The sequence below is a fragment of the Haliotis cracherodii genome, unplaced genomic scaffold, assembly GCF_022045235.1.
Source record: "Haliotis cracherodii isolate W230 unplaced genomic scaffold, xgHalCrac1.p SCAF_2, whole genome shotgun sequence".
Lineage (NCBI taxonomy): Eukaryota > Metazoa > Mollusca > Gastropoda > Lepetellida > Haliotidae > Haliotis > Haliotis cracherodii.
The window spans coordinates 81,220,895-81,231,717 of NW_027266275.1; the positions used below are offsets into that span (position 1 = coordinate 81,220,895).

The 10,823-nt window shown below is 43.3% G+C and overlaps 1 protein-coding gene across 1 annotated transcript in view; it reads right to left on the minus strand.

Annotated features, from left to right (window-relative positions):
* Positions 1–10,823, minus strand: part of LOC139468581 (cytosolic Fe-S cluster assembly factor nubp1-B-like) — a 30,862-nt gene that overhangs the window by 12,544 nt on the left and 7,495 nt on the right. Inside the window, exons 4-5 of the mRNA XM_071250647.1 lie at positions 2,600–2,668; positions 1,175–1,207 (exon numbers count right to left, since the gene is read on the minus strand). Of these exons, the coding sequence (XP_071106748.1) occupies positions 1,175–1,207; positions 2,600–2,668 (102 nt within the window). The remainder of the gene's footprint in view (positions 1–1,174; positions 1,208–2,599; positions 2,669–10,823) is intronic.

Here is a 10,823-nt window from a genome sequence, read left to right on the forward strand (position 1 = left end):
CACATCCATCCTATGTAACACTGGAAACAACCCAACCCAACCCAACCCAACCCAATCCAACCCAACCCAACCCAACCCAACCCAACCCATCCAAACCCCTAACCCAACCCAACCCAACCCAACCCCTAACCCAACCCAACCCAACCCAACCCAACCCAACCCAACCCAACCCAACCCAACCTAACTTTTAATATTTGTAAATTTTCTTGTTCCACATATTTCACATGTTTAAGTATTACATACCTAATTTTTTAATATACTGATTGAAATGAATAAGGTATCACTTAGTCTGAGACACAGTAAAATGATATGTTATCATGGGTTCCCAGCCTTGTTTACTAAATAGGCACTGGAAACAAGGCACACAAACACACCTCAACACTTGATTCAACTGAACTGACAGTAAAGCTAAGTCCCCTACATTTTACAGTGTTCCCTTATTTGTTTCCATCAGTATACTTCTAGCCAGTGGTTTTGATTTTTGTTAAATTTTGAGGCAGGGGTTACAAAGCTTATGGGTGGGAGTTTAACCACTCTGACTGCTGGTCCATGTACTGATCGTTCCTTATCACACATTTATACTCTACCATATGTTAACATATTTCAATCCGTCATTTTAAAAATCAATATTTTCTGCATTTCTAACAAAAAGCAGTATAGTCTGGCGCCAAGAAAAATATAAATTCAAGGGGTCCTTGTCATAACTTACATGTAAACATTCAAGAAATAAAGGCAAATGAAGTGAAATTGTTGGCAAGAGGTAGGTACCCCCCAACAACTAAATATATTTACAGGCCTTTGGTCTCGGATGTGCTTATGAGTGTGAGGTGAAATGGGGTTTAACGTCGCGTCAAAGAATATTGCACTTATATAGCGACGTGCATGCACTTATGTGTGTGTGGGTGTTAGTACTAGTCCAGACTAATGCCAACTTTATAGTGCTAGTCCACTGAGATACCATGCCAAATTTTTAACAGGAATACCACACTCAAAACCGGCCAGTCCTTATTTAATCCCCTAACTCTGACCGCCGGACAGGGTAAAAACAAGTACCATCATTCAGTTTTTTGGTATGACGCGGCTGGGGACAGAACCTTCCGCTCTCCGGGCGGACGCTCTAACACTAGACCACAGAGGCGGTCAGTGAGAGTGAGAAGTGCATGCAGTCACTTACCACTGGTGACCATCCGGACCCACTCTGATGAACCTGGAAGCAACATCACAAAATCAGTTACCATGGTTACAGAATGAGGTAACATGAGGGCCTTCATTAAAACAGTATTAATACGGTGAATATGGCACTATGAAAAACTAAAACCAAGTTTTATGATTTGAACAAAATATGTCCTCATACAAAGAAACATGCAGGCCAAAGTTCATCTCCCTCAACATCAGAGAAAAAGTATAAAGAACCAAATATGCTTTCTCAGAGGCTTAAAGCGCGTTCAAAGAATGGTGAATACAAGTTCAAATTTTTCAGAAACAACAGAACATGTATGCTGAATCCCACAACAAACTAAACAACAAACATGTCTGTGTAATGGCTATAAATAGACTTTTGACCATGTTGAAAATCCTATTTGAACCTCTTGAACAAATTCAGGTATCATTACTGGTTGAAACAAGCACGTGAAGTTTCAGTCTCATCAGTGAAATGGTTTCTGAAGAGATTCAGATGTTTACAGTGAGGAAACGCAGTTCAAGTGAGTTTAGGAGCATGGTCAATGTGCAAAAGTCAACAACAAAAATATTGAATATATCTATGAAGAGCCCAAATACAACTGCACACACACCAAATTTCTCTAGATTTGAGCCACCAGGGCCACATGCCATAGAGTGAACTCAGCACTAACAAGATCGTAATTCTCATCCTCTGATAGTGTCATCGAGCTAATCTCACCAGGTGCAACTGGACCCTGGCCCTCATCAGTAGGTATACCTGTATTGACTAGCATGGAGAGCTGATGGTAAAGGGGATCTGTTCTGCTAAGGGACCCTCCAGGGGAAGCAGGGTGTGTATGTGACTGGGCCGCACGCTACAAAGTGATCTTAACACAATAATTGTCATAAGTCTATGTTAAAATATGAGAGTTACGATCGCCTTAGCACTACCATCACTCTGAAGAATGGGCCCTGATTCTCATCAGTAGGTATATCAGTAACGTTTGTTTGTTTGTTTGTTTTATACTGCACTCTGCAATATTCTAGCGATATGATGGCGGTCTGCAAATAATCGAGACTGGACCAGAAAATCCAGTGATTGACATTGTGAGCATCGATCCACACAATTGGGATACGATGACATGGATCAAGCAAGTCAGCGAGCTTGACCATCCAATGCCGTTAGTTGGATCTTACGACAAGCATAGTCGTCTTTTACGGCAACCATGGGTTGTGAAGACCTGTTCTGTTCTGTCCCGGGACCTCTACAGGGCTGGCAGGGTGTGTGTGGGATTGGGCCTTGCTACAAAGTGATTATAGTGCTACAATTGCCGTAAGTCTGTGTTAAGGTATGGGAGTTACGATTGCCTTAGCGCTAAGATTGCTCTGTACAACGGCACCCTGATCTTTGCTAAGTGTATTAGTACCAGGCCCTGACCTGCTCTCCTTCCAGACCCATGATTCTTGGAATGGAGGGACCACATATGTCCACATCGAGAACAGCAATCTGGAAAACAGGAACACAGGTTACCATGGCTGTAGTACATGATACACATCACATATTTATATATACTCTGACTCTGAATGGACAAACTACAACTTGTTCACCAGTCAACACCACACATTCATGACAGGTGACTGACCATGAGTATTTTCTGATTAAGGAAAGAACAGGCCAGTCTCTGTTAACATGGTAACTCAGTTCGTGTCAATCCTTTGGAAAACAGATAAATCTTCATAATAATATACAGTTTATATAAACTATGTTTATAATGAACACGCTTATGACAAACTGTTTTTTTGTCCTGGACAAATGTAACAATGTTAGACTACCAGTTGTCAGACTTTCATTTTTGTGGAAGCCTCGGTGGCTGAGGGGGTAGATCTACAGCATTGTGTGCTGGCGATAAGATGTCTCACCCGGATGGGACTCAACCCCCTCTAAATTAGTTACATTAGTGACTTTAGTGTAAACATAGAGTTCTAGATATATTTTGTCATTGAATAATATATCACATGACTAACCACTGGTCCGGGTACCCAGGTCCTACCCAGTAACCACCCGACCCGGGTACCAGAGTTACCCGTCCCAGCCCTACTGACAGTCAAAATGCTTAAACTAAATTACAGTTATAACGAACTAAAATTAGTGGTCCCTTTGAGTCTGTTGTAACCCTAGTTTACTGTAATTATAGCTAATGTTAGTGTGCAGTCAGATGGTTTTCAGTAAAACAGGTACTTTCTTGTCAACATTAGTCCATGAATATTATGTGAATTTGCAATGAGTGAACACGAACAATAGATGACAATAGTTGACAACAGATGACAATAGATGACAATAGTTGACAATAGTTGACAATAGTTGACAATAGTTGACAACAGTTGACAATAGTTGACAATAGATGACAATAGATGACAATAGATGACAATAGATGACAATAGTTGACAATAGATGACAATAGATGACAATAGTTGACAATAGATGACAATAGATGACAATAGATGACAATTAGTTGTCCTCCCAACTAGATGATGGAAGCAAAGTATTAATTCTGGGTTTCGGGGTTTTTTTTCTAAATATTTGAAACTTGCCTCATCAAATATCAGTGAAAACGCTAAACTCTGGACACAATGTTAAATGTTATGGTCTCTGGATAAATGAAAGACACAAACTTGCCATTTTTAAGAAAACAACCCATAGATCAAGTGAACAAAAATAGTTAGGGATCATGAATAGTTTTGGGTATATTGTGTGCAGTGAACATGCTGAAGACTGCACACAATTTCATAAAATATCCCCCAAAATATTAATGATCCCAAACCCTTTTTGTTCAGTATCATGTACAGTCCAATGAAATGCACGTTATGTGGCAGTAGTGATTGTTCTAAGTTTGTCTGTAGTGGCGGTCAGTGGCGGTCAGTGGCGGTCAGTGGCGGTAGTGACGGTTAGTGGCAGCGGATGACTGAGGTGCTTGTGTGACCAGACACAGTGGCAGACATCGGCAGCGAATAATTTAGAGGTTTCCGCCTTTGAGTAACCCGGAACAGGCTGAATATGAGTCTTGATCGTTCAATAAGTTTTGGGATGGGACAGTTTCTATGAGGCTGGCTGTACATATATAACAGCAACACATCCAGTCTACCAGTCAAGGGCAGACGGGATACCAATCAGAAAACAGAATTCTTGTCAGCTTCCAACACTATCAGGTCACATGACAGTGGACAGTGACTTAAATCCAGATATTGGTGAGTGCAACAACATATGGCATGTTACTTATTGTTGATGCCACGTATTTCACCCATCATCTGCCCCTGTGTGACTGATGCCACGTATTTCACCCATCATCTGCCCCTGTGTGACTGATGCCACGTATTTCACCCATCGTCTGCCCTTGTCTGACTGATGCCACGTATTTCACCCATCGTCTGCCCTTGTGTGACTGATGCCACATATATCACCCATCGCCTGCCCCTGTGTGACTGATGCCACGTATATCACCCATTGTCTGCCCTTGTGTGACTGATGCCACGTATTTCACCCATCATCTGCCCCTGTGTGACTGATGCCACGTATATCACCCATTGTCTGCCCTTGTGTGACTGATGCCACGTATTTCACCCAATCTCTGCCCTTGTGTGACTGATGCCACGTATTTCACCCATCGTATGCCCTTGTGTGACTGATGCCACGTATTTCACCCATCGTCTGCCCTTGTGTGACTGATGCTACGTATATCACCCATCGTCTGCCCCTGTGTGACTGATGCCACGTATTTCACCCATCGTCTGCCCCTGTGTGACTGATGCCACGTATATCACCCATCGCCTGCCCTTGTGTGACTGATGCCACGTATATCACCTATCGTCTGCCCGTGTGTGACTGATGCCACGTATTTCACCCATCGTCTGCCCTTGTGTGACTGATGCCACATATATCACCCATCGCCTGGCCCTGTGTGACTGATGCCACATATATCACCCATCGCCTGCCCCTGTGTGACTGATGCCACATATTTCACCTATCGTAGGCCCTTGTGTGACTGATGTCACATATTTCACCCATTGTCTGCCCTTGTGTGACTGATGTCACTAATTTCACCAATCCAGATTTCAAAATTTAATACTGAACAATACCGATTTCTGGGTTCAGCTTAGCATTTCAATGTGGTAAACATCTCATAACATATGTACATATGTGTGTGCGCACGCTACCACCCCTACCCCCACACATAGACACAGACAGACACACACCCCCCCCCCCCCCACACACACACACACACACACACACACACACACTAACATGACCTACTGAAGCTCTACTACATGACTGTTAGATTTGTTTGAGACATTGATATGTTGTTACCATGGTTACAGACAGTTACCAAGTCTTGTAAATTGATGACCACTAACAAATTAAATAAATAATCAACATCCAACTGGTTTATTAGCCGAGAGGATCATAAATACTGTTTGACCACTTGAAACATTACTCACCGCCTAGTTGTGCCTGGATGTCAGACTACTATGTACATAAGCCGGTCTTATCAATATTTGCTAATGCCTCAAGTACACGATCACTGTGACTGCTATCTCCAGCAGTTGGTGAGTGGGAGTGCCTATTGCTAATTTCATGCACATTAGTAAGATGTTATCACTGAAATTTGTTCTCGCTCATGTGGACAGCATGATAAGGAAGTTGATGGAGGCAGAGAGGGTGAGGTAAATTGGGGTTTAATGCCGCATTCAAGTTATTGAAATTATTGCACTTACATAATGTGTGCATGCATGCGTGTTTATGTTGCTGCTTGTACTAGTCCGGATTAATAATGGTTTCATAGTGCTAGCCCATTGAGTTACCAAACACAGCATACTGCCTCTGAGCTGACCCGTCCTTGATATATGCCCTTAAAGCAGTGCGCCAGGCTGGGTAACAACAAGTACCATACTTAAACATCTTTTGGTATGATGCTGCCGGGGATTGAAGCTCCAGCCTTCCACTCTCTGGGCACATCTCTAAGTGAAGGACAGGTGCTCAACAGTAAAGCAACAGGACTACAGCCATGTTACATGTCACCACCCGTTCCTCATTCAGCCCCCCCCCCCCCCCCCCCATCCCCCCGTAGGAATCCAGATAAAGATAGATGCCACGCATTAAACATGTAGCAGGTTTTAATCATTATGATGCAAACTTGTTGTAATTGTTTGTAATTTGTGTGGCTATTTCAATTTAAATTGTGTACATATTCCATAGTTTGGTTGGTCTCAACTGGTTTTCTTTGGTAGGCCTGGAACAGGCAGTGTACCGGTAATTGGATCAATAATCCTGACTCAGCGGCTCATTGTGCATCATTGTGCCCTGATGATATGGACCATTTTCATTCACTCGCTCACCCGTGAAGATCCGGGGTAGAATAGGTCTTCAACAACCCATGCTTGTTGTAAAAGGCGACTATGCTTGTCGTAAGAAGAGACTAACGGGATCGGGGGGTCAGCCTCGCTGACTCGGATGATGCATGTCATTGTATCCTAATTGTGTGGATTTATGCTCATGATATCAATCACTGGACTGTTTGGTCCAGACTTGATTATTTACAGACTGCCGTCATATAGCTGGATTATTGCTGAGTGTGGCGTTAAACAATAAACAAATAAACAAATTAATATTGACTGACTTGCCTGGTCCAGATTCAGTGACTCACATGCTGCCATGACATAGTTGAAATATTGCTGTCTGCAGCATTAAACACTCACTCACTCACCCGGATCCCTTCTGATGTTGCTGGAAACCTGATCATGTTTAAATAGCTGCAGTCAGCACTGCTCCACCTATATAATGGTGGCCTGTAAATAATGGATGCTACTAGTGACTGATATCATGAGCAAGTGGTACGAAGACAATCAACAGGTCACATGACTGCATGAACAGCAATCCATGGCTTCTAGACACAATGACATACAATAAGTCATGTCAGACACTGTGACCAGCTCATCCTCTTTAGGGAGCATCCTTTTGATTTCTGAGGAGGGTATACATTTTTTAGAAGAAGCTTTTTTTTCCATGCTGTATGAACACACACACACACACACACACACACACACACACACACACACACACACACACACACACACACACACACACACACACACACACACACACACACACACACACACACACACACACACACACACACACACACACACACACACACACACACACACACACACACACACACCTCAATAGAAATCAAATGGGTACTCCCTTAATCAGCTCCATGAAAAATATGGGAAAATTGAGACCTTAATTATTAAGACCAGGGGCAAATAAACTGATGATAAAATGCCCTTGGAATGTTAAAATAATGGGGAAATTTGGAAATTTGCACAAGCCTGCAGGGATGTGTACTATTCTAGCGGGCTAGTGTTGAGTTCTATCCCTGGACTGCTTACAGTCCACATTTCATTTAAAGCAAGGCATGTGGTCTTGTTCATCATAGGAGCTTTCTTATTCGAAATAAATTTATGAGTTTTGAATGTGAATCACATTTATTTACTGAAATGAACGATATTTCTCCTCACAAAGAGATAAATACATTGATCAACACCCCATTGCCTCACCCATCTACAGCTGACCTGTCTTAGTACAACAACTCACAGCTGTCTAGCGACTTTCAGCAACAATCTGTTGTCTGGTAAAACCCAAAAATAACTGCTTGGAATATTCATGAAATTCTCATTTAAATTCTCTTTACCAGCAAGATTCCTCACTGTGAAGAGACGTATTCAATTCCAGGTTCAATAAGTTACCATAGCAACAGGGTAGTGTTCTCTTCTCAAATAACTGAATTCATATACGTGTACTCACAAACTCGGTCACATCATTCTACATTCTAGTCCCCACACAAATAAATAAATAATGACAGACATCAAAAGCTGGCTCCAAACACCAACATGATCCCAGCTTCTCCTCCTGTAGCGTTAACATTTCAAACAAAGTCCACAAACAGAGTTGGTATCCACTGCCTCTGTGATGACTTATTTATCACTGGTAAGACCAATTAATAAGCTGATCTAGGTCTGGGATCAATTATTAAGACAAGGGATTGATTCTATCACTTATATGGTCTTCCTCCGAGACAACCGACACAAACGAAGCTTCCCTAGGGATCGATAAGACCTACTGTATCGGCCTGATAGAGACAAGCAACAATCTCTAAGGGATGATTCCCACTTCCCCCGCATCCCACCCTGCTCAGCGGGGCGCAACACACTGAATGGCGTTCATTAGTTCAGCCACTGCAATGCACTGTCAAACATATTGACGTGGGTATCGATCTGTCACCTGCCATTTCATGGGTAGGTCAGCCAGACTGATATTATTGTATCATTTTATCCAAGAATCAAAACTAATCTGGGAAACATCATGTTTGTGACCTGTACCATGAATGAATAGGAGATCAATCTTATGGTGCTACTTTACATGCAACTACTATTTCCTCCTCTGAAAATGGTACCTGCAGCTATCACTACAGGGTTCAAACTCCTTGTATTTAGAGAGACAAAAGCACAGTTAAAATTATGACCTATTTAAAATAAATAGCACGTGACAGAAAGGCAAAAATTACAAATCTTATTTTTTTAACAAAAATTGCAAAAAATGTTTATCATAAAAAGCCAGAGATAAATTGTTCTTTCACTCAAATAAACTGAACAAATGGAAAATGAATATGGACACACTTAACACAAATATCATTCACAAATAACCTAGGGATTTAGAAATTGAAAAGGGTATTATCATAATTATCATCTCAAAGAAAACAAAGGGAGAAAACATTACAAATGCTTGTTACTTTTCAGGATTCACTGATTCCAAAAGTGGATCGCAAAGAATTCTGCATGTTGGCAAATTTAATTCCAAAGGGTACACTTAAAACATCTTTATCAGAGCCCTGAGCCATGCTTGAAAACAGCACATAACACCCTATCTTTCCCTAAATAGTTTGCATATGTAGAGAAGACACTGGCAGGACAGTCTTCAGGCACAGGTGGCCCAGTCATCTGGGGCACAGACGGCCAAGTCATCTGAGGCACAGGCAGCCAAGTCATCTGGGGCACAGACGGCCAAGTCATCTGAGGCACAGGCGGCTAAGTCATCTGAGGCACAGGCGGCCAAGACATCTGAGGCACAGGCGGCCCAGTCATCTGAGGCACAGGCGGCCAAGTCATCTGAGGCACAGGCGGCCAAGACATCTGAGGCACAGGCGGCCCAGTCATCTGAGGCACAGGCGACCCAGTCATCTGAGGCAGGCGGCCAAGTCATCTGAGGCACAGGTGGCCTAGTCATCTGAGGCAGGTGGCCCAGTTATCTGAGGCACAGGCGGCCCAGTCATCTGAGGCACAGGTGGCCCAGTCATCTGAGGCACAGACGGCCAAGTCATCTGAGGCACAGGTGGCCCAGTCATCTCAGGCGTGGCCCAGTCATCTGGGGCACAGGCGGCCCAGTCATCTGAGGCACAGGCGGCCAAGACATCTGAGGCACAGGCGGCGCAGTCTTCTGAGGCACAGGCGGCCCAGTCTTCTGAGGCACAGGCGGCCCAGTCTTCTGAGGCACAGGCGGCCCAGTTATCTGAGGCACAGGCGGCCAAGTCATCTGAGGCACAGGCGGCCAAGTCATCTGAGGAACAGACGGCCAAGTCTTCTGAGGCACAGGTGGCCCAGTCATCTGAGGCACAGGCGGCCCAGTCATCTGAGGCACAGGCGGCCAAGTCATCTGAGGCACAGGCGGCCAAGTCATCTGAGGCACAGCAATTTTCTGAGAAGAGTTATGTTCCTTAGGTGGGCCAAAGTCCTATGATCATGAGTTTGAATCCCAGTGCACACTGATTCTTTTTCTAGATATTTGCAGCACTATACCCATGCTTGTGGGTTTAGCCAAGGGGGTAAATGTCTCCAACCTGTATCATTTTGGGCGTTCCTCCCACATCAAGCTAACTGTTATAACTGTTCTAAGCAAACTCACTCTCTCAATTTCCTATGCAGAAGCTAAAAGGCCCTGGCTAAGTAAGATTCAAGCCCTGGAAGGTGATTAGTCCAAGATCCCACACAAACTACAACTACTGCTCTGACTAGTATTGGTGATACCAATGGCAGGATACCAACACCCCAGTATATATAGGCACAGTCCTACAAGATTTATATACATCAGACATTAATGCCATGATAATCTCTTCACAACACAAAGAAGCCATCAGCTTATCCTGATAATCAACCAATTCCAGCCTTTCTGACATAACCCTACCAGAGTTCCTTCCAACCAATCGCGTAAACCCTACGCTGGTGAGAATGGCTTAACGTAAGTCTGTAAGCTCCTTGTGTGCAAGGTAAGGACAACCTGATGCTTAGTACAAGTAGAAACTATCTAAAGAGTCAATGCAGCAAGCATAACACTTTCCGGGCTTCAAGCATGCACAATGGTGGAGACCCAGCTCAGTGCTGTTACTGTGGAAAACTGCCATGCCTTACTTCTTCTCATGATCAGGAGTATTATGTGCATGGCCTCGTGCGCACAACGGGTTGAATCGTGCTATGATATCATCATAATGACAATCACATATCCATCACACTCATTAATATTACATCTATGAAATATTGGCTTCTGATTCATC